Source organism: the organism of the source record quoted next, unplaced genomic scaffold (assembly GCF_019419815.1).
Source record: "Pyrus x bretschneideri cultivar Hongxiangsu unplaced genomic scaffold, Pyrus_bretschneideri_v1 Contig6, whole genome shotgun sequence".
NCBI classification, from domain to species: domain Eukaryota; kingdom Viridiplantae; phylum Streptophyta; class Magnoliopsida; order Rosales; family Rosaceae; genus Pyrus; species Pyrus x bretschneideri.
Window position 1 is genome coordinate 2711026 of NW_025999798.1, and position 27853 is coordinate 2738878.

General features: G+C 36.7%; 5 protein-coding genes across 6 annotated transcripts; 4 read left to right on the forward strand and 1 right to left on the reverse strand.

Moving 5' to 3' along the window:
• Positions 1-58: 58 nt before the first annotated feature.
• LOC103950916 lies at positions 59-3632 on the forward strand. Its single transcript, XM_018648329.2, has 7 exons — positions 59-533; positions 735-875; positions 961-1326; positions 1967-2209; positions 2573-2665; positions 2875-3075; positions 3184-3632. The coding sequence occupies exons 1-7, from the start codon at positions 210-212 to the stop codon at positions 3394-3396; spliced, it is 1581 nt and encodes a 526-aa protein (XP_018503845.2). The 5' UTR covers positions 59-209; the 3' UTR covers positions 3397-3632.
• Positions 3633-5586: 1954 nt separating this feature from the next.
• LOC103950917 lies at positions 5587-6022 on the reverse strand. The gene has a single exon (XM_009362173.3). The coding sequence runs from the start codon at positions 5965-5967 to the stop codon at positions 5719-5721; it is 249 nt and encodes an 82-aa protein (XP_009360448.1). The 5' UTR covers positions 5968-6022; the 3' UTR covers positions 5587-5718.
• Positions 6023-9900: 3878 nt separating this feature from the next.
• On the forward strand, positions 9901-11104 carry LOC125471461 (metalloendoproteinase 2-MMP-like). The gene has a single exon (XM_048571853.1). The coding sequence runs from the start codon at positions 9901-9903 to the stop codon at positions 11029-11031; it is 1131 nt and encodes a 376-aa protein (XP_048427810.1). The 3' UTR covers positions 11032-11104.
• A 2703-nt stretch (positions 11105-13807) lies between these two features.
• On the forward strand, positions 13808-15388 carry LOC103950971 (protein JINGUBANG). Its single transcript, XM_009362234.3, has one exon. The coding sequence runs from the start codon at positions 14011-14013 to the stop codon at positions 15316-15318; it is 1308 nt and encodes a 435-aa protein (XP_009360509.2). The 5' UTR covers positions 13808-14010; the 3' UTR covers positions 15319-15388.
• A 7876-nt stretch (positions 15389-23264) lies between these two features.
• On the forward strand, positions 23265-27373 carry LOC103950919. Of its 2 annotated transcripts, none has more exons than XM_009362176.3 (7): positions 23265-23695; positions 23979-24115; positions 24415-24431; positions 24559-25118; positions 26124-26204; positions 26594-26656; positions 27030-27373. In XM_009362176.3, the coding sequence occupies exons 1-7, from the start codon at positions 23642-23644 to the stop codon at positions 27099-27101; spliced, it is 984 nt and encodes a 327-aa protein (XP_009360451.2). In that variant the 5' UTR covers positions 23265-23641; the 3' UTR covers positions 27102-27373. The 2 variants fall into 2 exon arrangements, with proteins under 2 accessions (XP_009360451.2, XP_009360450.2); XM_009362175.3 differs by having other exon boundaries at positions 23267-23695; positions 24415-24464.
• The last annotated feature ends 480 nt before the right edge of the window (positions 27374-27853 follow it).

Sequence of the window (27853 nt, forward strand, 5' to 3'; positions counted from 1 at the left end):
AATCCAAAAATAAACCCAAAATTCCAAAAATAATTTCTAAAAAATTCCAGCAAGAACCAACATGGATAATCACCACCTCTTTCAACTCCATTGTTGACCGACGTCTTCGCTTCACGTCCCCAGATTCTAGGGTTAGGGATAGGGTTAGGGTTAGGGTTAGGGTTAGGGCTCTCTCTACCGGAAAATCCCATCCATCCAACCACCAATCAATGTCTCTATTTTCCCCCATTCCACGGCTGCTATTAGTTCTGTTATGCTTACTAGGGTTAGGGTTAGGCTTTGGGGACGCTCTGAAGGTGCCCCTTAGGATCAAGGACGTGCTTCCGGTTCTGCCGAGGCAGATATCGTGGCCGGTGCTCAACAATTTCCATAGTGCTGTGGATTTGTTGCCTTCTTTTATTGGGGCGGTGACTCCTGATAACAGCTCGATTCAATGGGAAGGGGCTTGCTTTTCCGGTAACCAGGCCCGGCTCGAGTTCACCGAAGGCGATCGGGGTAAATCCGATTTGGGAGGTGGCGTTCTCTATCTAAAGGTTCGATATTTTGCTTTTGTTCTATAAATTTTGAAATTTGGTAGTGTTTGGGTAATTGAATGCATTTCCGACAATTTTCATTGGTTTTGTTTTCAACTGAGTAAATGGCAAGCTGAAATCAGTTTATGGTATTCATGGTTTGGACTTTAAGTTGTAGAATTTATTGTTGATGGGGATGGTTTATCAAACTTTAATCTGCAGACTTCTGAGGCACACAGCTGGGCCTGTATGGATCTTTATGTTTTTGCAACACCGTATCGTATTACATGGGATTATTACTTCTCTGCTCGAGAACATACTTTGAAGTTCGACTCGTGGGAAGAATCTGCAGAGTTGGAATATGTATGAAATTCATCTGTAATCTGTTTCGATAATCTAGGAAAACTTATTTGATTCGAGTTGACACACTGTGATGACTGTTGAGCAGGTAAAGCAGCACGGGGTCTCTGTGTTTCTCATGCCATCAGGGATGCTGGGGACAATGCTGTCTTTGATAGATGTTTTGCCTCTGTTTTCTAACACTGCGTGGGGTCAAAATGCAAACTTGGATTTTTTGAAGAAGCACATGGGTGCAACATTTGAAAAACGTTCTCAGCCGTGGCAAACAACCATAAATCCCGCAGATGTTCATTCTGGTGATTTTCTAGCAGTTTCAAAGATCCGTGGTAGATGGGGTGGATTTGAGACATTGGAAAAATGGGTAACGGGAGCATTTGCTGGCCATACATCAGTGTGCTTGAAGGATGAGATGGGCAATCTATGGGTTGGTGAATCTGGACATGAGAATGAAAAGGTATCACATCGAGGACCTTACATAGTGGTTAAATATAAAGAGTAGTATGTCACAATTTTTTTCAGTATATTATAGTACTAAGGGTTGCACTGTCCTTGTGTTCAAACAGTGTCATGAATTTGAATTGGGTTAAGGACGTACTGTAGCTCATAAAGGAAAAAATGTTGACGATAGGGTGGCACAAGTCCACCCTATGGTATATAGCTTTAGTAAATAAAGATCACCATGTACATTTCATGTTTTTTTTTGCTTGTTGGGTCTGGATTTTATCGTGTAGGTTTCTTTGTTGCCTTTTATCCCTTATTATCAATTGGTATTGCCCTAGTTTTCTACAAGTGACGGTTTCAGGACCAATTGTACATTGAGTTGAAGCTTATGGAAGCAACTCATTTCATGGGTTTTGGATTTATTTGGAATAGAAATTAAGCTAAAAGTTTTGGTTATTGCTAAGAGTGGTGATAGTTGAATTAGGATCATAGTGATAAGCATATGATGAGCGTTTGCTTAGGGACAAAATTAAATAGATGACAACCTAGCACAGATTCTTAATTATCTTCAACTTTGCTCAGTTCGTTTCTTTTTGTAGAGTTATTGTGCGTAGTTTTTTTCTTTTTGTAATTTACATTTATTAATATTGCAGGGTGAAGAGATTATAGCAGTGGTTCCATGGGATGAGTGGTGGGAGTTGGCACTCAAGGATAGTTCTAATCCCCAAATAGCCTTGCTTCCCTTGCATCCAGAGTTGCGTGCAAAATTCAATTCTACTGCAGCATGGGAATATGCTCGGAGCATGTCACGGAAGCCATATGGTTATCACAACATGATATTTAGCTGGATTGACACCATGGCCGACAACTTTCCTCCTCCTCTTGATACTCACTTGGTATGGCATTTACTTCTTTGAAAATTTATATGGTCTAGTACAATAAGCATTATAGAAATTGTTTGTAAATGAAGTGCAGTCTCATTGTGTTGGTTGTCAGTTTATTTTATATTGTCATCGCACACAAGCTTCATAATGCGTATTATGATTAGCATCCACACTTGTACTACGTAGGTATGTATGGTTTTTTGGATGTAGCATGTTTGGTTTTATTAAGTTTTCATTCCACATGTGCACACAAGCTTCATAATGCGTATTATGATTAGTATCCACACTTGTACTACGTAGGTATGTATGGTATTTTGGATGTAGCATGTTTGGTTTTATTAAGTTTTTATCCTAAATGGAAGCTCCTGTTTTCAGGTTGTTTCTGTCATGTCTATGTGGACCAGAATGCAGCCTGCATATGCTGCAAATATGTGGAATGAGGCTCTCAACAAGCGGCTTGGTACAGAGGTAACTGTGCTTCACTTGAGGTTACTATATATCATGTTATTTCACATCGTACGCCAGTCTGTTTACTTCTTTTTTGTTTTATTTTTTAGAAATGAATGATAAGAGGTCTGCTTAGGAATTCTAATTATCTTTTATGTTTATTCAAGTATTTTATCTGCTTGCTTCATATTGAATTGTTTCTCAATTTTCTCTCGTGTTTTCCCTCGTAGGGTTTGGACCTGTATGAGATTCTAGCTGAGGTTGAAAGCCGCGAAATGGCCTTTGATCACTTGCTTACAATTCCTGAACAAGATGAATGGGTATATAGTGATGGAAAATCTACCACATGTGTTGCTTTTATTCTTGCAATGTATAAAGAAGCTGGGATTTTCGGTCCTATTTCCAACTCTATACAAGTTACTGAGTTCACTGTAAGTCATTTTGCACTTAATTTGTTTTCATTCGCTTTCATAAATGCACCATGCCAATATTACTTCATAAGTTCACTCTCTAAGTCACATTATTGCACTTGCTCGCAGATTCGTGATGCATACATGCTTAAGATTTTTGAGGATAACCAAACCCGCTTGCCAAGTTGGTGCAACGGTAAGGATGAAAAGCTCCCATTCTGCCAGATCCTTGGTGAATACCGGATGGAACTACCTCTATATAACACCCTAGAGCCATACGCTAACATGAATGAGCACTGCCCTTCCCTGCCTCCTACTTACGACAGACCCACCCGATGCTAAATCTGAATTCCCTCAAGATTTATACGTCCCTCGTTGGCATGTATGACATAATTTATCAAGTTGCTGGTGTCTTGAGAAAAAATTCAAAAGACGTATAAGTAAGGGGCCGGGCATTTTCTTTCTTTGTTTCTCTTTAGCTAAATAAATGTATATAATTTGTGGATCAAGGAAGGAAATATGTTTACAAACTGTGTTATATCAAAATGGTTGTAATTGTATAGTTTGCTTTTTTCGCACATACTGTGTCTGACTTGGTTATGCAAGATATTTATTTATTCTGAGTTAAGACGTGTAGTCGAAGAGATTCTATCATGCAACCGGGCATACATTCCTCACACGCTTCCGTTTATGCCCAAGAAAAACAAGTTTCAACAGCAAAATGAATCAAAGCGTGACTTGGAAACAAAGAAATCAACCAACTGTTACAGTTCAAATCCGTACGAAATATACAACCAACCTAAATTAAAAAGAATATCGAAGAATTGTGGGTGACTTCTTCTTTCAATGGTTGCTTGCTGCTACTGCTTTCGGCTCGACTTGTACCTGCCCTTGATCCAATTTATGCCCACGTGAGCTGCTATTTTAACCCTATTCATACCATTTGATGCCGCAGTTTTTATTCTTTCAAGCCCTTCTTCCACTTTTTTAGTATGGCTAACCTTGGCGCCGTCACCGGAGCTTGTCTTGGTCTCGGAAACAGGAGCCGAGTCTTGGTTGCTGCTGTCCCCTTGATCTGGCCGTGGCGTCCGATTCGGGCCAGTCGATTCCATCCACACTCAGTTGAAATGCAGAATAAGAGTTTTCTTGGGAGTAAGTAGATTTGCTTGTATTCCAAGTAATCCGTTTTGTTGTGAGGGGGTTGGTTCTTATATATGCATATGGCAGCCTGAATTTGCGGTTATTTTTGTGACGTAACAGAAAACAGAAAGTGTCCCAAAGGAACAGAAGAACCTTCTCTCTTCTCACACACAATTAAATAACGGCATATTTATCGATTTGCCTCCTGAACTTGTATGGAGCTACTAATTTTTCCCTTAAACTTTAATTTTAGTTGATTACCCTCTTGAACTTTTATAATTAGCCAATTTTCCCCTTAAACTATAATTTTAGCCGATTACCCCCTAAACTTTTATAAATAGCCAATTTCTTCCCTTGTGTTAGATTTTAAAAATGTTCATCCAATTTTCCATCCATCTTGATCACGGAAACAATACATGACAACTATATGAGAGCAAAAAGGATGAAAAATTGAATGAAAGTTTTTAAAATCTAACGCGAGAGGGGAATTGGATATTTATAAAAAGTTCACGAGATACTTAGCTAAAATTCAAGTTCAAAGGGGAAATTGGCTAATTGAAAAGATTCAAGTGGGTAATCGGTTAAAATTAAAGTTCATGGAAGAAATTAGCAGTTGCATACAAGTTCAAAGATAAATCAACAAACACCTCTTAAATAACTGACGACGTTGAACCTTCTTGGAAGGAAATAAAGCTCTGTTAAGGGCAGTTGTCACCTTTGGCCTTGCGGAAGGTTCCATATTTTTTGGGGGGGGTCAAAGACGGTTCAATTTTTAACGATATGTCAACAAGAACATGCCCAACTTAGTTACTAACAGATTATATTGTTTATTTTGAAATTATGTTTTCTTGTTAAATAAGCAAATCGGTTTTCATAATTGCGTAGGCTGTTTATATTATATTTCTTGTTGCAGAAGCGTGCAAGTACGGAGAGCTTCAGCAATACGCATAGATTAATACTGTGTAGGTTAACTCCTCAATTAAGTTTTCTATAATGTCTTTGTTTCTGTGCATCAGAGCGAGGTGAAATCAGTATAAAATCCGGTATAGTGTTTATATCGTCCTCAATTTAACCACCTTGTTAAACAACGGATGGGTCCGATGGGTGGAATCTTATATGAGATTTTCCAACTAATTGAATGATGGCGCTTAGAAACAACGGATGGTTCAAACGATTCGTCGAGGATGGATAAATTGTGATTTGATCCGAAGTACCGGAGATTGTTAGGTATCATGAATCAACTAACTAAGTTGATTTGTGACCAAGAAACAAAGCTCTGTTTGGCCTCGACTAGTTTAAATTCAGTAGTAATATATAAGAAAAAGAATTCGAATCACAAACTGAGTAAAATGTTGTATAAAAAAAAACCATAAATTCTTACTCCTATTCGGATACAAATCAAAAAATCATTTATTAACCAGAGTATAAACAATCAAATCCGTGTACAAAATATACAACAAAAACAACAAACAGAAGGTCACAAAAATCAGAGAACGATCAAGCTGTGTAGCTATGTACGTAGCCCTACTGTTTTCCGGTAGTCTTGTGGCACTTGTCCTTGATCCAGTGGAACCCAAATTGAGTCCCGACCTTCACTTTGTTCATGCCGTTTGCTGCAACTGCCTTCGTCTTCCCAAACCCTTCCTCCACTTTTTTACCATATTTCGCCTTTGCACCGCCGCCGGAGCTCTTGGTGTAGGAAGCAGGAAGAGGGTCGGGGTTGTAGTCCCACTGATCGGCCCATGAGTTTTCGTGGTTCGGGATGCTTGCCATTGCTCGCTGAGTAATTGTTTCGAATTTAGTAAGTAAAAATAATGATGGTTTTGGTTTGGGAGGGATTTAGGTCTATATAACCACATATTATACGGTTTGTGTGGCAGCCTGAATTGAAAACGCGGTCTTTCCATGTATTTTCAAAGGCGAACACGTTGTTCATGTGACGACGACTCGCTTGATTACAAGATAGGGTTCCTTCTAATTACAGGAAAACAATTAATTAAATTTAAATAAGTGAGGTTTTGGAACCTTCTGGGGATTAAGAAAAAAGAAATAATTTGATTAGGAACCGTGGAAGTTGTCAAATATGGACTACTGCTGTCGAAGGTTCCATTTTCTACATGTATGTATATAACGCAATGGATGATGTTTAACTGAATGTACAAACGGTTGTAATAAAGTAATGAATTATGATGGAAACCAAGACTTTTGACCTTTCTTATAATTCTTTGGCTTGTTTGTGTTCATATTGGCATATATGTTTGTTCAGGCACTTTATGCAAAAGGATTTTTTTTTTTTTTTTTAACGAGGATTAGGTGTGGAATCTATTTCACATTGAGCTTTAATGATTCGAACTGTTTATTTTGTAAGTCTCGATTTATAGATTATCCTTGCAAAAATTCAATTCAATCTGAAATCATTTACCTATTTAATTATCAAGATAAAATTTCATTGTTTCTTATGTAACATAGTATTCGTTAATTTCTTTGAACTCAATTAGATGTCTTAAACATCTCCGATTTAGCTAATATTTTGCAAGGATAGTCTATGAGGGGTAACTTAAAATATAGACGATCTGGATCGTTAAAGTTCGATGTGATGTGAACCATACAACTAGTCCTCATTTTTTATAACAAAAATAAGGATCTATTCCTTTAAAGGTTTCATGTTTGTTTAATGACACATATAGAACATTACATATATACTACAATCATCTTCAATCATCGGCTGCAATAAGCACTTGATTTGATTCGACAATTGACCTCTCTTCCTACGTGCTTCGTCGGTTTTGTGGTGGCAATTGATTTGTTGGTCCTTGGAGGATGATGCGGCATTTTTCTTTTTTAGTTATGGGGTTCTTGCTGGTGTGATCTCAGGTGCTAGTGGGAGGTGATGGTTCGTATTGATCGTTGCGTGGATTTCTGGAGAAGGCGGCTGCAGCTTCAAGAGCCCTAATTTAGGGTTGTTTATGTGTTGTTTTTATTGTGCAGGTTGGGCTCAAAGGCTGGCTTTAGGCTTTGTCCTCTGTGTTTTTGTAGGCCATCTTTTCTTTTGTGCTTAAATTGTATTTGGGTCTCTGTTGTATTTGTTCTTTGTTGTAATGTAATTTACCCTTCGTCAAAAAAATAAAAACATTTGTTAATTTTTCAATAATTAATTTTGGCTAATTTTTTATTTTAAAAGCGATACTACAAGTCTAAACTAAACTAAGGGGAGGAGGAGAGTTTAAAATTGAAAAACAATTGGGTTGAAGACGAAGATACCGCCCACTAATTGCATTATGCAAATCAATCTAGATTAGATTATATATATTTATTTTTTGGGTGATGCTAGGAAAACCAAAATTTGAAACTAAATAATGTGGTTATTGATGATTGGATTATTACTTAAATGTTGATTAACGTGCTTATTTCTTATTAGTGACACATCATGTGATTTGCATAGGATCCTCTTTGTGAGAGGATCCTAAGGATTTGTGAATTGTGTTCGTTTATCGTACATCATGTGGTCAGTTTTTGTTAGGTACTATTTGTGTTTAATTTTAAATTAAAAAAATTAAAATGATTTTTGACCGCACAATGTACGATGAACAAATATGATTTACAAATCCCCATAATCTTCACAAAGAGAATCCGGCAAGGATTCGGATTTGAAAGTTTTAGTCTAGCTGACATTACCGTTATTTTTTTACTTAATAAGTTGTTATTGATATTTTAAAAAAGTCATTACGCACTCCAAAGTATATTCTTATTCTCTCATGCGGTCTAGCTTGATTGGTTCAATGTGAAAGTAGGAGAAATTTTTAGTTATGACGGGAACACAAGTGGTACACCACGTGTTTTAATAGGAGTGGTGAGAAATTAAAATTTTTAAGTTATTAACTTTTTAGCATACATATCTCACCATGTGTATAATGACATGTAGTGTATCGTCCCTTGTATCGATCACACTGAAAAATCTCTCGTGAAAGTAGTATTATGCCTTTCGATACGGCGTCAGTCCCTAAATGACAAGGATTTAAGGAAATAGATGTATATACACACAACGTCGAATGGCCCCCCAATTATATATGTGGTTGAACTAGCCAAATGCAAATGGCTGCTTTCTCACTTTGGTACTTGTCCTAACTATATATTTGTTCAGCAAAAAAAAAAAAAAAAAAAAAAAAAAGAATGAAGAAGGAATTTAGAAATATACATGTACTTGTCCCCCAAGACAGCACAAGAAACAGGAAACTGACCTAGGACAAGTCTTTAGTAAGATACATCTTGTTTTGGTGTTTGTTTTTTTGGGGGGGTTGGTGGGGTGGTGGGGGTGGTGGTGTGCGGCCTTCCTTGCAAACAAATATCATAAAAAATGATAACTTTAGAAACTAGCCTTTTCCGCATATGTTTTCTCGCATACAAAAGATCTTTTTTTGTTTTATCATGCATGAATGGGGAGAATGAAATTACTCGGTGGTTTTTTCGCAATGAACGGAAGAAATTGAAAAGGGGGAAAACAAATGATCAGTTTTGGTGTGCAGATAAACAAACTCCTTAATAATGTCCAACATGCAAATGGAGAGAACCAAACTGTGCTGACTGGGACACATATATCCCAAAAGTGCAGCAGACGATAAACTAATCAAAATAAACAAAGAGACTGTTGCATGAACGACTGTTAGTAATATATGAACGTGCTACTGTAATTGAAATCGCTTTATAAAATATACAAATACGTACCAAATACTAGTTGAACAAGTTAACCTACATAAAGACCCCATAACATTATTGGCTGTGTGCGCGACCAACAGATAATATGATTGATATAGAAAGATGAATCTTCGGGGATGGGGCCAACCAGATGTACATTTCTTAATCAGTTATTTTGTTACACGTCGACGTTTATAAGCTCAACAACATCCACAACTCCTCCTGGGGATCGATCGTTACGTGATCAGGAGTGCAAAAGCAGTTCAACCCCCAACTTTGACCGTTTTTCACTTTCAATTCGCATATCATCACTAAATTAAACGATCCAAGTCAAAACATATATCCATCTTCCATTCATTTTCCTTTTTCTTTCTATTTCTTTTTGTTTTCACACATATACTGTATCCATCATTTTAATTTTCATGAATACAAATACGTAGAATCAGATAAAAATTATTTCGGATAGCGTCACTTGATTAGGGTCATGCTGGTATTGGTTAAAATCAATGTAGTATCGTATAAGACCAAATTATTCAAAGTTGTGCGTACTTAACTTTCTTAAAAATAATGTTGAGTATTTTATCAAATTCCAGTGTATAGAGTTTTTTTTATCGTCAAATCATGTTCATTGTGTTCTTAACAAATGATGTAACCGTGAGCATTTGAATGCAAAATACATTATAACATGCTAAAAAATCCTATAAGAATCTACAAAGAAGCTTCTATCACACAAGCATTCGAAGCTCCGTTTGAAACCCACACCTAAAAGAAAATAAAAATCAAACACGCAATTCAATTTATTAATTTTGATTGACAAAGACTTCTAAAGACATATTCACCAAGTTGGACAAATATTGAACCCTACACAAAGTCTTCGCCGCCCCTAACTTTTCTTTTTAATATCTCCATCTCCACTCTTACTTTCTCAAACTCCAAACTTCCCTCTTAAAATCAATCTTCAAAAACCTCACAACCACTAAAAATCCAAACAAAACAAAAAACCTAAAGTTAATCATGACGAATCTCCAATTTCCACTCCACCTTTTCGCCATTGCCCTATGCCTCTCATCACTTTCGCAAACCTCAGCTCGCTTCTTCCCCAACATCTCCTCCATACCATCCTACCTCGTCCCAAATGCCACCATTCCTGGTGCTTGGGACGCCTTCAAAAACTTCGGCAACTGCCACGCCGGCGAAAAAGTCGATGGCCTCGGTAAGCTCAAAAAGTACTTCAACCGCTTTGGCTACATTCCAAATTTACCTACAGCCAACCTCACCGACGACTTCGACGACGACCTCGAAGCCGCCCTTAAAACCTACCAAACGAACTTCAACCTCAATGTCACCGGTGAGCTCGACGGCCCCACCGTCGAACACCTCGTCAAACCCCGATGCGGCAACCCCGACATAGTCAACGGCACCACCACCATGAACTCCGGAAAACCAGCGTCGTACAACGCCACCAAGTTCCATACCGTCTCTCACTACACTTTCTTCCCCGGCACGCCCGTCTGGCCGCAGAACCGCCGCGACCTCACTTACGCTTTCGTGCCAGAGAATGAGCTCTCCGACCCGGTAAAAGCCGTGTTCGTCAGCGCCTTCCAACGGTGGTCGGAGGCGACGACGTTGACTTTTACAGAAACTACCACTTTCGACTCGGCGGACATCAAGATAGGATTCTTTAAGGGCGACCACGGCGACGGCGAGCCGTTCGACGGGGTTTTGGGGACTCTTGCGCACGCGTTCTCGCCCCCGAGCGGGAGGTTCCACTTGGACGGCGACGAGAACTGGGTCATCACCGGTGACATCAGCAAATCCTCCATGACGTCGGCCGTTGATCTGGAGTCCGTCGCGGTGCACGAGATCGGACATCTGTTGGGGTTGGGGCACTCGTCGGTGGAGGGGGCGATTATGTACCCGACGATCGCGTCGCGGACGAAGAAGGTTGAGCTAGCAAACGACGACGTCTTGGGAATCCAGTCGCTGTACGGCGCCAATCCCAGTTACGACGGTACGACTAGTTCGTCTACGCCGTCCAACCAGGCGAGGGACACGTCTGCTGCAGGGGACCACCTGGGTTCCACTCCGCGTTTGTGGGGCCCCAGTGTCGTGTTGGCAGTTGGATTCCTGTTACTATTGTTTTAGTTTTTCTCTTTAATTTCTGGTTTATTGACTAGGATTAGATTTACCGATTATTTATTACATTTTTTGGTTTGGATTTGGCACCGTACACAGATACAGTTGAATACAGTTAGGACGAACAGATACTGTCAGCAGTATAGTTGAATATACAGTTTTTTCATTTTTTTTTATAAAGAAAATTATATTTTTATTTTCTTCCACCAATATCCTTACAATGTTTGCTTGTTCGTGACTTGTCCACCGAGCCAATAATTGGTCCTCTCATTTTCAGTAACAAGGAAAAATGTTTTTCTTTGATAATATTACATCATTTAGCCCTACAGATGTTATGATTGAAGTCATTTGTTCTTTTTACGTAGTAACTTTTAAGCGTTCGAATGAATTAGAAAAAAATTGACCCGTTAATCATAAAGATATTACTTATGATCATAACTGTTAATTTCTTTAATTCATATAGATATTTAAACAATCTGATTTTTGTGCTATTATATATTCTACTTTTTCTTTAACACTATTCTTAAATTTTTGTTTAAATGAAAGCTAACACAACATAACGTTGATTTAATCAGCCCTTTTTTGAAAAAATAATAGAGATCTTTTGACATAGGCGCCTTAATTTTGCTTTTAGTGATTTGATTAAACTGTTTTTTTTTGTCATAATTTTGGTTCTATATGCACATTATATTGTAACAAAATTCCTATAATCTAGCATTTTGATTACACTCTCCTCTATTAGAGATAATTGTAAAAAAAAAATTAAATTAAATTTTTTTTTTTTTTAAAAAAGTTGGTTTGATTCAAAATTATTTTCACAATAATGCTACAATTTAGCTATAAGATCCCACATAGCCCATAGGTGTGGATCCTGAAGCCTTATATGTATATTCCCATCTGTACCTAGCACGAGGCCTTTTGGGAGTTCACTAGCTTCGGATTCCGTAGGAACTCCGAAGTTAAGCGAGTTCGTGCGAGGTCAATCCCAGGATGGGTGACCCACTGGGAAGTTCTCGTGTGAGTTCTCAGAAACAAAACCGTGAGGGCATGGTAGGGACCCAAAGCAGACAATATCGTGCTACGGTGGAGTCGAGCCCGGGATGTGACATTAGCAATAATTATCTACGATTTAAGATATTTTCTTTCCAAAATAATTTAAAATATTTTTAAATCCCCCAAAATCAAGCGAAAGAAAATTTTCTTTTAGTACTTTAAGAAAAAATAGGATTAAGAATAATATAAACGTACCAATACACAATGTGTACAAAAAAAAATAATGTACCAATATTAACAATATCTATTAAATCAAACGTACCAAAATTGCAAATAAACGTACCAATTAATAATTTTTGTAAATTCAAACGTACCTGCATATAATATATACGTAATGTATTGTACCTAATAACAATTCGTCAACAACTATAATTAAAAAAACAGCAAAAATATATATATAATTTCACAAAAAAATTGAAAAAACTACACAGAGCTTTTATGTTGATCACCAACTATTTGAAAAAGAAAAAACCATTTGGAAAAAAAATAATATTAAATTTTTACATAACCAAAAAAAAAAAAACTGTGATTGAAAAAATATATTTGGAAGAAGAGAAGATATAATTTAATTACTAATATCTCTACTAAATAAGGAAAAGTGCATCATGTAGATAAAAGGATAAATTTAGAAATTATTTTAATTTTAAAAAATAGAGGTGACTATTGGTCAAAACACTTTAATCAAATTTAAAAAAGACACACATGTTTAATCTAAATGATATATATAAAAAAACTGTAGGAATTCTAATTTTCCCAAAATAATAATAATTACAACGAATGATCCCTAATCCTGGTTACATGTAATATATGACTCCATGGCATCCCCGCAGCTGATCTTATAGGAACCTTCGATCTTAACTTATCCTTTTCTTCTCCAATTTTGACGAAATTAAGGGTAACTAATTTCTTTTGCATTTAGGTACTACTGGTCACCCTCAATGAGCCAAAGTTTGGCAGCCGGTAAAGAAAATATATACCAGCGGAATCTTACAAAAAACAATGTGAAATGACATTGATGATGTTACTTGGTCGACAAGTTCAAGAGTTTGAAAGAAGAAAAGCACTGGACCCACGTCCACCAGATTATTCAACCTTTTCAGTTTTAGACGAGAACATATATAGATCAATCGTGCATCAGTGCAAACTAATCTAATAATCTTTTTTTGTTTTCTCAGTGAAGAATACCTTTATAAAGGTCAGCTCCTTCATGAGTTGATTTTAGTGTTTCTTAAGAAACAATCCAAAGCACGCTACATGTTAAAGTATAGAATACAGCCCATCATCAAAGGATCAATTTCACATGGGATGTATATATGTCCCAACTTCTAAGCGCTTCAACCTAATCAGCTACGGACTACACAGACCCCATAATATTGCTACTTCAGCTGTATTAGCACCAGCATACAAAGCCAGTGGCGTTCATCAAATCGTACGTGAACCCATAAATCCTTAACTAATTATTAGGCACGGCCGATTGATACGATAGGACATCTCACTGCCGGAGGCAGATTCTCTGCCCTTCCACTTTCCGTGCCTTCCTATTTTGTGTGGTCACGGTTAAACTACATCAACATTTTATATTTTTTTTTTATAGAGATAATAAGATAAAAAGAAATAGTAATATAAAATTTTAACATAATTTAATCGTAACAGCACAAACAGAAAGAGACGAAAAGTGTGGAAGAGAAGAGAATCTGCCCCCTCGCTGCCATCCTACACCAGTACCTACTTTTGGTGGAAGAATCTGGCTTTCTCTTGAAATTCTATATTATATATATAATAACCTAGCGTCTCAAAAGAAGGTACTTGCACATTTCGAGACTCGATCGACAAATTAAGCTTCTCTACGTTTCAGGTCATTTCGATCTCTGTATAAGAATGTAAACTCCATCATATAGTTGTAGCTGCGTTTTCTCTATTTTCCTTTTCAATATTATGGGACTTGTTCCTTTCCCCTTGCCCTGTCACACAAAAGAATCTACTGAAGAATCCTTAACCTCTAGCTCCACGACATCCGGTCTTCACTCTGTGTCATCAACCTCCTCCTCCCTATCGTCCCAGCCAAGTCTCCCTTCTGTTCTTTCTCTTACTCCATCAAAATCCAACCAATTAGAAGTACTGGGATCCCCAAGTGTCCACCACCACTGCATAGCCACCCTCCAATCCCAGTCATACATCTGTACCTTAGCCCTTTCTGGAAACTTCTTATACAGTGGCTCATCCGACGGCCGGATTACAGCGTGGAGTAGTATCCTATCACATCCTTCAAATCCACGGTACAACAAGGTGGTAGCCACTCCCAGCACTGTAAAGTCTCTGGTGGTTGTTGGGAGCGGGGACGACCGCAACAAGCTCTTATTCAGTGCTCACCAAGACCATAAAATCCGAGTCTGGAAAATCAACACGACCGACACGCATGAAAAACTAAAATGTATAGCCACACTCCCAACTCTAAATGACCGTGCCACAAGATTCTTCTTCCCCAAGAACTACGTGCAAATCCGGCGCCACAAGAAGTACACCTGGGTGCACCACGTCGACACCGTCTCCGCTCTAGCCATATCCAACGACGGGTCGTTTCTCTACTCCGTTTCATGGGACCGGACACTCAAAATATGGCGGACTTCCGATTTTAAATGCTTGGAGTCGGTGAGCAACGCCCACGACGACGCCATCAACGCCGTCACTTTTTCACGTGACGGAACGTTTGTATACACCGGCTCCGCGGATAAGAAAATAAAGGTGTGGACGTGGAAGAAAGACAAGTCAATGTCAGTGAGGCTTGTTGGAACTCTAGAGAAGCACAAGTCAGCTGTGAATGCCTTGGCTTTTAACACCGACGGGTCCGTGCTGTACTCCGGTGCCTGCGACCGGTCGATTTTGGTTTGGGAAAGAGATGGTGGTGCGGACGGCGGTGGGGGGCACATGGTGGTGGTGGGTGCTTTGAGGGGACACACAAAGGCGGTATTGTGTTTGTCGGTGGTGGCAGATTTGGTGTGTAGTGGGTCGGCAGATTATAGTGTTAGGGTTTGGAGGAGATTATCGTCAGGGCTAGTTGGCGATTATCGTAATAGGAGTTATTGCTGTTTGGCTGTGTTGGAAGGTCACAGGCGGCCGGTGAAGTGTTTGACTGCAGCTGTTGATAATACTGATTCTGATTATTCTGGTGATTCTTATTTTGTTTATAGTGGCAGCTTGGATTGTTATATTAAGGTCTGGCAAATACGGGTCCCCTTTTCATAATTTGTATTTATTTAGGTTCTACAATATTTTTTTCTGGACTTTAAACAATTTTTTATTTATTTTGGTTCTACATATTATTAGAGTGAGAAAAAATCCTCATGTATATAGCTCTCCAAAGCTGTACAAAACGATCGAGAAAATAAAACTAGTACTACAAAGTTTGCGTTTGCCATTAACATATACATAATGCTGCTATTTCAATCAAACTTACTCATCACATTACTGATTACTTTTCTAAGCAAGTGATGAATTACTTGAAATTAGGTTAGAATCCATTGAACCTAATTTTTTAATAAGTGTTACAGTTTTCCTTTTCTTTGTTGTTACATGTGAAGATTCTGGAGATGGAATTTTGGGAGACAATATGATAACCCCATCTAATCAATTGATAATATTCCTCTTAAAGACAACTTATTTTACTCATGAACTTTTGGAGGATGCTAAGGAAATCAACTATTTAAATCAAATTTTGTAAACTATATGACATAGTGGTTAATAATTTGATTATTATTTAAATGTTGATTAACATGCTTATTTTTTATTGATGAAACATCACATAATCTGTAAATTCGGTCTAAAAAATTAGTCTACCTAACATATTTACTTGATTTTTAGAAAACATGCCAAACATCCATTGCCCCATTTTCTTGAAACACCCCCATCAGCTGTCATGCACGTTGAAACGCTAGCATACTACTGCACCCATATACAATGTCTTCTATTCAAAGCTTTTAATTACATGAAGAAAGCTAATTAAGCGTTTTTAAATACTTCTATATTTGATAAAGTAAAATCACCACTTTCAAAATTCAACCTAACCTTCGGTTCAACCTACCTAACGTAGGTTTAAATATTTGAAATATATTTTGCAAATGAAGAAGTCCACAATTTGTCAAATCATGAGTACGTGCGTGTTGAAAAATAATATTCGATTCGTTGTTTGAGAATGGACGGAGAAACCATTTAACCTAACACAATATCATATAATAGTAGAAAAGATTAATAATATTAATTATGCAAGTAATGCTTACGTGCCTGTTCATAACAAAGTTCCTTAAACGTTGACATTAACCTACTTCTTAACTTATTAGAGATTAATCCTATGAATATCAAATTTAAGTAACTGCAGTTTGGTGCCATATATTTTATGTTTATGAGGACAAACAATAATTAAACCTAGTGGCTCAATTATTGCTGAGTTTTATTTGTGTGTTATTTTCGCACTCTGATTTCCTTTTTCAAATCTTCTTTTTTGTTTATTTAATGTGAGAAGGAGAAAACCGGAATGGAAATCATTCCCTACTGGAAGTATTTTGGGCTGAGCTCATTGCTGCATGTCTCGTCCCATGATCCCAAATTTTGGGCTATTTGGCTATGTTTTCGGACCTGTTTGAGAAGACGTTTCGAGTTAGCCGACGAAGAAGTAAAAACGAAGTATGGTGTGAAGTCAACAAGTGGTTTGACTTTTTATTCCTTTTCGTTTCGGTTCCTAGTTGCTTTCTAGTCACACTTCTACGTTATCATCTCTACCACACAACAATCATGTCCAACTTTAACCCACATTCTCATTGCACCGCAAATTCCTCTCTTCTGTCCTAAAGATATAGATGAGGAATGAAACTAGTTAGTCCCCACCTCCAAATCTACCAAGAAAAATTTCCTCATAAGCAAAGAAAAATGAAGTAAAGAGACAAAAAAGATGAATACCTCTGTGCTGGTGCAATCTTACGTAAGAGATTATACTCATGAGAGAAATTTGACTAGTGTGGGACGGCTCATAATATGGACTGGAGCATATGATCGTTGGCCTCTTAATAATTGAATTTCTGGCTAAGTAATCATAATGGTCATAAATCTCTGTCCATTTTATGAAATAGTCCATTTTATAACTTCCGTTTTAACTCCCTTGTAGAAATTATTCTATTTAGTCCGTTGATGAGGGTGAATATAATAACGGGTAAGAATAAACCAGAACTGCATGGTTCAAAGCTCTATTTTTAATCAAAACTATAGTCCTTTGGTTTAACTGGTTTTGAAGTTTAACAAAAGAAAGAAAGAATTACCTAGGGCTGGAGTAAATTTGTTGTGGAGCCCGACATGGTGGCTGCCGTGTCTTTATTTTTTGAGAAATGCTAGGGGGACTCTTTATAAGATGAGACTCTTTATGACTCTTTGTCATTTCATGTTTTTGCCACATTGTTTTATATGTTGGAACGAGAATTGATATTAAACTGTGAAGAATCAGAGAGTCCATAAAAAATCTCACGTTTGAGAGAGCCCCATAACATTTCTCTTATCCTTTATGCAGTATTCTACTCCATGGCTCCCCCAAATTTATGAAAAGGATTAAATTTGATTCCAAAGAGTATGACTTTTTGGGTTGGCCCAGGAAATGGAATCATAATCATAGCCGTGGCAAAGTAACTAAATGTATTGACATGATGATCACCTTCTTCTTGTAGCTCTGGAAGATTTTAAATTCAGCAAAAATTTATGTAGCTTATATGAACAATCGATTAATGAGCCTCACATGCTGATGCTTCCCCTTCTATATATGACTTAGCCAAAATTCTTGTACATTCTTGCTCTTCAATCATTTTTGTGAAGTTCGTCTTAAATCTCTGTAATTTAATAAAACGTGGTTAATTGCATTGTAGAACCTAATTAACCCTTACACCAAATGTTTTGCTTAATTAAGTTTCCCCCTTCAACTTTGTAGAAGTTCGTAGCTAGCAAGCAGAAAGAAAAGGAAACAAAAGTTACTTAAGTATCTGGTCACTTTTTATCAATGAGATGACAGAAGAACTGGCCTCAATCAGGAGCTGAAATCATCACCTTGAGCTATTAATCTCGATCTGTTTTATCCAGCTCCTTTCAATTGCTTAATTATCTTCAGCTTCCTATGGTCCTAACCATAATCATTCAGTTTTGTAATTATTCTCATCGCAATCAACATTTCATGATTAGGGCAAAACCGACAATTAATATATATTAGATAAAATCCAGTGATTCAGTCATTTTATCTGCCTTTTAACCAGTCCTTCTCATTTCTGTAACTCTACCTTCATTGTACAGATGAAACTTTGTTTTCTAACCATATACGGATCATGACTCATAATCATATAGAAGCAAATTATGCCCAATATGTAATAGAACTTATACAACGTAGATATATTGAATCGAATTGGAATGTAATAATTTGTAGCAGATATCTAATAAAAGGCAAATATATAGAAAATTAAGTAATTAAAGGCTGGTTGAATAACCATTTTGTTTTTCTTTTTCAGTTTTTTATTTTTGTGCGCTTTCACTACAAAAAGAAACGACGTAGGAGACAAAAAGAATTCATGTCTTAAGGATAACGTTCGTTGCGAAGCAATTAAGGCGACTGACTTCCGTCGGGTAAACTTGGTCGCGCAAAAGCTGTCCTAAGATATGTTTGCCGACAGATACAAATATTCGTAGGGCAAGATGCAGCCTCTTCATATCCACCAATAAATATCTAGACCAACAAATATGTAGTCTAGGTTAACGGATATTCATTCAATAGAGCGTTCAGGAGAGGCGATGTTGTGGTCTCAGTAGAGCACCCTTATCTGGTGGTCTTGGTAGCACACCTTGGTCTAGTGGTCTCAGTAGAGCATCCTGGTCTGGTGGTCTCAGTGGAGAACCCTTGTATGGTACAACACCGACCACTAGAGAGTAGGCCATTAGAGAGCTAATCATTTGGAAGAGATGGTCTATCATGTGTCAAAGAGTCTCCTCCATCCAACAACATTGACCTGGTCCTAAGTTAAAGAGTCTTCCCTCATAATGATGACATGGCAAGAGTGGAGCCGAGTCATTCCAGAAACCCGCGTTAACAAATTACTTTTGAAAGGGAAAATATCTACCAACAAAAAAAAAAAAAAAAAAAAAAATTTAAGGAACAATGTAAAAAAAATTACTTCACAAGCACAAGGCTATCAATGTCCAATTAATTAAGTAATGTTTCCATCTTAAAAAAAAATAATAATAATTAACAGAAAAAGAGGCAAAAGATTGTAAAGGTAAAAACACAAGCATATTTCTCCGGTGCCCTACTCTCTCTCTCTCCCTCTTCTCTGTACATTAAAAAACAACGCCTCTCTTTTAGCCTTTTAGGTGGTCGAAGTACAATACAACAAAGGGTTATTAGATCAAAAACTTTCTGGAGTTTCGGAGAGAGAAAGTCGACAGTGTGATGGTATAGCATTGTGATAATTACCTATCCATGTGGAACAACAAGTAATATTAGCCATCAAATTTTCTCTTTAAATCTCTTCACTCCCTTCAACGCAAAAATAAATAAATAAATAAATAAAACACAATAACCACAACAAGCTCAGCAATAATCATCATGTCTTCTTCTCCCCTCTTCCTCTCATCATTAACCCCTCCTCACTCTTATCATCATCACCAGTGCTCCTCCTTAAACCACCCACCAAGACCGCTCTCCACCTCCAACTCCACTCAAAGAAAGCGAAAGAAGAAAGCCAGAGAGAGATCAGACGACTACTAGATTGAGAAGATATCGGTTCACTCAAGAAGAAGAAACCCTAGCTAGCTAGCTAGGGTGCTCTCTCCCCTGATCTTCTTCTTGGATCGATATAGACTAGCAGCAGATTTTGATGTTAGTTTCTTTCTTCTTTTGAGATCTCTTGGGGAATTGAAGCGTTGTGGTCCGATTGTTTGCTAGATCAAGCAAATCTCTACGCAAGGTTGAAAGTTTTCTCTATATGAACGATGGATTGCTTTTAATTTGTTGGTCTCTTAATTGGATTTGTAAGGGTTAGTCATATATATATATATATGTATGTATGTATGTATGTTTTGAGCTTTAAAGTTTGGTTGATTGAATAACTGATATACCATATGTTGTGTTGTGTGCTGCTTATGCTGTAAAAGAATATTATGTACGTTCTCTCTCAATTTCTCTCTCAATTTCTCTCTCGATCGATCTCTTCCTACAAATGAATATTGTGATTCTATGAATCTATGGTTGTTATTTGTCACCTGTGGATGCTAGTGGATTCAATTTTCGAGAGAGCTGTATCGTATGCCTGCACATCCATCGAGTGATCATATAAGCTCGATCTGCAATATATTGATTACATTAGGGTTTGTTACTTGTTCTTCGTTTAGGGGCCTCAAAGTATCTTAATCAAATTTGTTTTCTGACCTAATACTTGGACTGGAAACCATGAGTGGTTTGATTGGCTTAATTAGTCGATCCTCATTAATTTTGATTCATCGAATTTCCATCTCTACATATTTACAGAGAAAAGGAGAATCATGAATGGCTCACTTGATTTCCACATTTTAGACCTCTAAATCTCAATATAGATCCTAGCACAGTTTACATTTATACTTAAGGAAGTATTAATCATTAATTAGGATTCTTAATCATGACATTTTTTGAAGGACTGACCATATGCCTTCTATTTCTAGCTTACATTTTCTCCATATAGTACAGCATGATGGTGATGATGATGATGATGTGACTCCATGCACATGCATCTAACGCTAGCTTATATATATCTAGTTAAGTTCTTCAAGCCGATGACTGCATGCATGATGTCATGATTCCTTTCCTCATGGTTGTTGCTCTCCGGTGATGATCATATAACTGCGTCATGATATGATCATCAATTAGTGTGAGCTAAATAGTTTTGCTAACTAGTTAATTGGAATAATTTTATTACATACGGTCATCCTGTTGCTTTAATGAGTCCGAAGAGTGGAAACGAGAGAACTCTAATAGAATTATAAAAACTGAAAATATGACTTTAACCTTTCAAATTCAAAATTTTTCATATAAAATTCGACATAATTTTTTTACTAAAAAAAAAAAACCTAGTGACTAGGACCCACCTAAGTGAATTCATTAATTACATATTACTTTACATATTTTATATTTTTAGATGCCTAAAATGCCCCTATTGCATATTTGATGTGCATAATTAATTCTATGCAGATTGTAAGGAGAGAGTTAATGATTTTGCAAAAAGAAAAATAAGACATTAATGCTAAAATGTTCATTGCATATTAATATCAAATATGAGAATTGATGGCTTAATTCTATGTATCTGGCATTATGAGTTCATATATATATATATATATATATATATTCACAAAAAAAAAAAAAGAAAAAACCTAATATATGCAATAATACATAAAATAAAATAAAAAGTAATTTACCTACCATGTACAAAAATGTTATTTGATTCAAAATGTGTATAAATATGTGTGTGTGTGTGTATATATATATCTCTGTTTGTGTGTGTGTGTGTGTGTGTGTGTTTATTTATATATTAGACCAAATTAATTTACCTACCTACCATTTGAAATGTTAATTTCCAATTATGCAAAATATTGTATACCAACAACAAAATATTGTATAAACTTAGGAATTGGATCATGCTTTTGATTTTATCTTTTACCTACAAACAATCATATACATATTACTTTATATATTTTTACCAAAAAAGGTCCCTAATAGGCTAATATATGTAATAATACACGAAAAATAATTTACCTACCATGTATACAAAAATGTTATTTGATCGGTGACTATTTAATATGAGAGTGTCTCAAACATCATGCCAAACAAGGTCTTATAGTATTGTGTAATGTGATGTAAAAAGTTTAAGTTAAATCTTATTTGACTTCGTCTCTGTATATATTCTCATATTTTGTGTGACTGGAAGTCACACATTAGAGGGAGCTCACTACAATACAAGTGTTGTGCTGCTAGGCGAAGCAGTGGAGTGTCGCACCCTGTATGGGGAGAGTCCAGTAGCTGAAAGCATACACAATCAAACTCTAAATGATTGTTTTATACGTTACCAATGATTTGATGTGCACTTTTTCATAATTAAGAAGACGGTCTCGTAAACTTGCAATTAAGTGATTTAACTAAGGTTAAATGAACGAACAATATTCGAGTACCAATTAAAATGCTAGAAAGCGATAGCACAGAGAGACATACTTTCACAGTAAAAATTCTCGTTGCATGAAAACTGTTCTTTGCGTACTCTAACATTGAAGTTTCTCCTGATAATTGAGTTGTGTTTTGACGTTGAGTTGGGCTTTGTATGTTTATGGTGGGCTTTTATATTAATGAAGCCCGATGAGACTACCGGCCCTTAATGCAACAAATTTATATGTAATTTCTGGTTTTGATTTTTTTTTTTTTTTTTTTAGTACAACCTTATATTTTTACACTAAGAAGAATGGGAGTTTGGTTATGCCACATAATAGACAACCTAATTTGGTATTAAATTCATCATCCACGGTATTTGAATTGAAGATCTCTCACTTACAAGTAAAAATCATAGTAATGAGTGGCTTAATTTGTGGTTTTATTTTTAGGGATTAAAAAAAAATCATGTTGTAAGTATAATTATGTCTCTTGCAAATTTGCGACTTAATTACAAAAAATAAGATAATTATTTAACTATTTACCAAAGTATGAAAAAAAAAAAAAAAGGCTATTTACCAAAGAAAACATGGTCCTCTCCTTTCCTTGCATTTCTTATAATTTGTGCGCGCAATTTTTTTTAGGACTTTTTAGTCAAAATATTTAATGGTCCTTAAGTTTTGCATAACTATTCACTTTAGCCACTGAGATTTGAAATTAATAGAAGTAATCTTTGAGTTTGTCCACCGTCAATCATTTTGATCATTTCGTGAAAATCTTTATTGAATAAGAATAAAATGATAAAAATACCCCAATTTTTGCCAAATCATTTTAACTCTTATTTAAAAAAAAAAAATTAAATCAAAATAGTTAATGATAAACAAACTTAGAAACCATTTTTATTATGCCAATCTAAAGATTTTTTTCACTAAAAAGGACATTTTCAATTTTTAATTTTAAGCCTTTCATTTGAAAAGGGGTCAAAACACTTAAAAAGGTGGTTTTGATTTGTGGAAGGAAAAAAGCTTGAGACTTAGAGTGCGCCAGTAATCAGACGGCTCGTATTGGCCGATCAATAACGACACCCATCTCTCTCTGATTTTCGCGACTCCGGCCTTTTGATATTCCTCTGCAACGCTGCGTCATCGTTTTCGATTCATTTCGAATTTTCTACCCAAAAAACACCAATCTCTCTCTCTCTCTCTCTCTCTCTAACCCTAATTGCTCCCCAGACGTCGCAGACAAGCAGGCGCTTATCAATCAATCTCCCCGAGCTTCGCTTTGCCTGGCATCGGCTATCGGATTAGGGTTTCTGCGGCGGTGATGCCTTGCAGTAAAAGCTTGATTAGCCGATTGATTACCTAGTGTTTCTGATTTGAAACTATGTCAGGGAATTCGAGGGGCCGAGTCACCATAACGCTTGGGCGCGGTGGTCAGGTATCCAATTTCTCATTTTCTCCTGTACAAAAGTGAGACCTGTACATGTGTGTGTTTGTGTCTATGTGTGTATATATGTATAAATATGTATATTGGGGGATTTATAGAACTAAATAAGCATACTTTTTGAGTTAGTGAAGAGAAAGTATAGAAACATGAAGTAAAGTAATAAATTTTATGCGTTTACTTGATTATATATCAACAATTGGTTAGAGTTTGAAGTTTTTTTCTTCCTGGTTTTCTTGTTCTTGAAAGTGCAATGACTTGTATCACCATTTGACAGGTGGTGAAGAGGTCTGTTTCGGGGTCTTCATTAGCTGATCATATACCTGCGGCTGGGGCCAAGCGTTCTGTTAGAGATAGGTTAGGAGGTAATGTAGACGGTGCTTTGTCACACGGAAGCCTACACAGCAATAAACGGTGTGACCCTTGTTACTTATAAAGTTAAATTTTATCTGCTGCTGAAATCTACCGTTGCTTTGGAATATTGTCATGTCTGACTCAGTGGTTGTGTTCCTATAGATTATACTACTGATATGAAATTGAATAACATGCCTATCGAGTTAAATTGAAATGTTGGTATAAGTTGCAAAATTTGTGTATGAGTTGGAAACAGAGCTAAAGGGATTTCATATGTTTAGTTCTTACATCCAATGTGTCAGAAATTCCCTAAACAAGTCAAATTTTCAAAATAATTTATCATCATACCTTTTTTGCAGCCAGCGAGGAGACAATGGTAGGTCAAGTATGAGTTCCAATGGTTATGATGGTAATAAGCTTACTCCGGAGCAATTGAAAAATTGCTGCAGTACTGTATTTCTGAATTAATTTCCTTTTTCTAACCTTTGCTTTAAATCTCCAAGATGCACGCATTGGTAAAGGTGATCTTCGAATTAAACTCATGCAAAAAAATGCGTTTAGACGAGCTCAGAGTGATGATGGTCATAGGCATGGGGACCTCCGTGAAAAGCTGTCAAAGGCAGTTCAGCGCCCTGTTACTGGCCATGACCCACGTCAGCACCATTCCGAAATAAAAGAGACTAGCTTTATGGGCCGAATTCCTTCTTCAAGGGCAGATGATTTACCTCGTGTGGATTCATTAAGAAATTCTTATTCCCCTTGGACACTGGACCATATAAGACGAAGATCCCCAGATAGAGTTGTAGTCACTTCGAGGGGTCTCTCCCCTCCGAGGAATCCCAAAGAATTGCAGAGAAGGCCAGTAAGTAGGGCATTTGATGATGTCAGATCGGTTCCATATATGAGCAAAGATGTTCTAAATGCTACAAGGCCTGCAAGTACAACTCCTTTCATGTCCAGTTCTCCATTGCCTCCTGTATCTGCGAAGCCTGTGGCCCCACCCCCACCTCATTTGAGCCAAATTCCTCCTCTGAGCAGCATTGTACAGAAAAGTTCATATGTGGTACATGCTACTTGCCTTTCGCTATTTTCTTCAATTGTATATCCAATTGCAAATATGCTCTGCATTTGTAGCTGTATGTAATAGTAACTGAATTGAATGTCTAAGAATAAACTCTTTAAACTTGTCTATGCTTATAGGGCCAAATTGTGTTTTCAGCAATGCTGATCTTATCATCATCATTTTCATGCCTGTATCAAAGCTCCCTCCCTCCCCCTCCCCCTCCCCCCAAAACACACTCACACAAAATTAGAACCTTTTCTATCTTTCATGATGCAAAAACTTGCTCTGCCTGCATGATAAAGAAAACAGTGGTTAGGCAGTTTGTCAAGATTAGATAGATTAAGTGACTCAATTTCTTGCTGAAATTAAATCATTGAATTTGGAGAGGTAAGTTTGTTTAAAATACAAAAACCTATTAAAAGTTGGTGTTGTTTTCTAGAAAATTGGTCCATCGCCATAAAAGCTATTTGTTAGTTTACAGTCTGAAATACTGACAAAACTACCAAGAGAACAAAATAGAATTTGTTAGTCCACACCCTTATGTTGCCATGCATTTGGAGGATGAGTAATCATTGTACGTGGTTTTAGATGTAGAGGTCCAGTCAGGCCATAAATTCGAAGCAGATACCAGTTTAAAGAGTTTGTGGTATGTTTTTGAAAACCACCAAAATATTCACTAGTAGTTGTAAGGTTAAAATTCTTAACGACATGAGAAATTGCACCATGCTCGTGTCTCACCTGTGCCTATGGCAGCTATTTTTTAGCCTTGGTTCCTGGAAGCAGTAGGAAATTAAGTACTTTTCTATGGCTGTATTTGAATGTTTTTATGCTCTGTAACTATAATTACCTAAACGTTGGCTATGTATTAAACTACATATTCTTCAGTCTGTACCTGAAAGTGATATTCTGCTATAGAACGTGTATTATTTGACATGTTTCAAATTTGGATTGATAACCACCTCAGTTTATGGACTTAGGAACTTTCTGGGTGTTTGGTGTTTGCAGAGTGATGAACAACAGACTGTAGATGGCTTGCTACATGCGCTGGGGTTGGGAAAATATGCCATTATTTTTAAGGCTGAGGAAGTATGTTGCTTCATATCGTTGTTTTCTAATTATTTCTTTGGTTACATTAACCCGAAATTCATGAGCATTTGGCCTGTAGTTTTATAATTTATCTAATGCATTTTTTTCCGTTCCTAAGTTTATAGATTGTTTTGCATTCAGTGAAACCCTTTTTTGTTTCTTCGGCATCACACTTTTTATGCATAGCGCCGCTCGTTTTATAAGCATTGTTTCTAAACCATATGAGTGAAACAGCACGTGCTTCTAAAATAATGTTTGGAAGTGTTTTAACCTTTATGAGACTTGCCCAGATAGCTAACTTTTGGAGTTTGGGTGCTTGCTGTGGACATAAATAAGTTAATAGCTTCTCTCGGATTCAACTTATAATTGATATATCTGATCTTACACAGATTGATATGACTGCATTGAAGCAGATGGGAGAATATGACCTCAAAGAGCTGGGAATACCTATGGTACTTGCCATTCCCCAGTATTTTTTTTTTTTTTTTTTTTTCACTTTTCTTGTTAGTTTACTTTTAAATGATGTCCAACTCAGGTGTTTTATGGGTTTTGTTTAATCCTACTTTATTAGTTTTCCGAGTAGCATTGTGTTGCATGCATGATACTATCTAGGAAAGTGTCTTATTGTGGTACTTGTTCAAATCCCCACTTTTATGTGGATCAACCTGGCACCTCGTCAGCAGTCTGGGTGCGTGTCTGTGTTTTGCCTTGTGACCTTTGGATGTGGGTTGTGAATGTATTAGAGGTTCTCGTTTTAGAATATAGAGGTAACATGCTCGAATTATAATGCATTGATGGTTCTTATGAAGATCGATTTTGTTGCAGGGACCTAGGAAGAAGCTTCTTCTTGCCCTCCTGCCTCGTTCCAAGCGGCCATCAACTACAAATATACGTTGAAAACCAAGATATTTTGGGGCCATTAGTTACTGTTAGGTGATTGAAAGCGCATATTAGAGAGCTCCTTTCTTTATGAAATGATCATAATGTACTTGCTCACAATCGGGGTGTTATAAACTGGCCCCTCAACCAGTTGCCACATTTTTGGATTAGAAATCGTTGTTGGTTTATATAGTAATTGATGGTACCAGAAAATTTTGAGATGTAGAATGATTTGTCCCTTGCTCCTTTTCCCCTTTTAATTGGAAAATTCGATTGCTTTAATGTTTTCATCAACAACTTTTCTGCTTAAAACTTTTAGAATTTTATGTAAATGATCTTTCAAAATGTGGTGGTTGTTTTATACTGTCGCTCATAAGTTCGTTTTACTATAAATGCGGGGAAATTTTAGTTAAAATTGAATTGCTTTTTGGGAAAAAAAAAGAAAGAAAGAAAAACTTCAAATTGCTTCTCCTAGGAGCGCTTTTATGATCTGCATGCACATTTAATTTTTACGTACTATACATTGTTAGAAGCGATTTTGATTGTCAAAATGCAATTTCAACGTTTCCAAAGTAGTGACATACCCAAAGCAATTAGAATGCTATTGCAGTTCAAGGTGCAGAGTATTAGAGACTTTAAAATAAGAAACTCCATGTTAGATATTCAAATGCCCCAAGTAATTTAGTTTTGGCTTCCGTCTATCCTAATCATATACATGCCAAGCACCTGGAAGTTGCACGCGTTATGTAAAGACGAGTTATTGCATATTA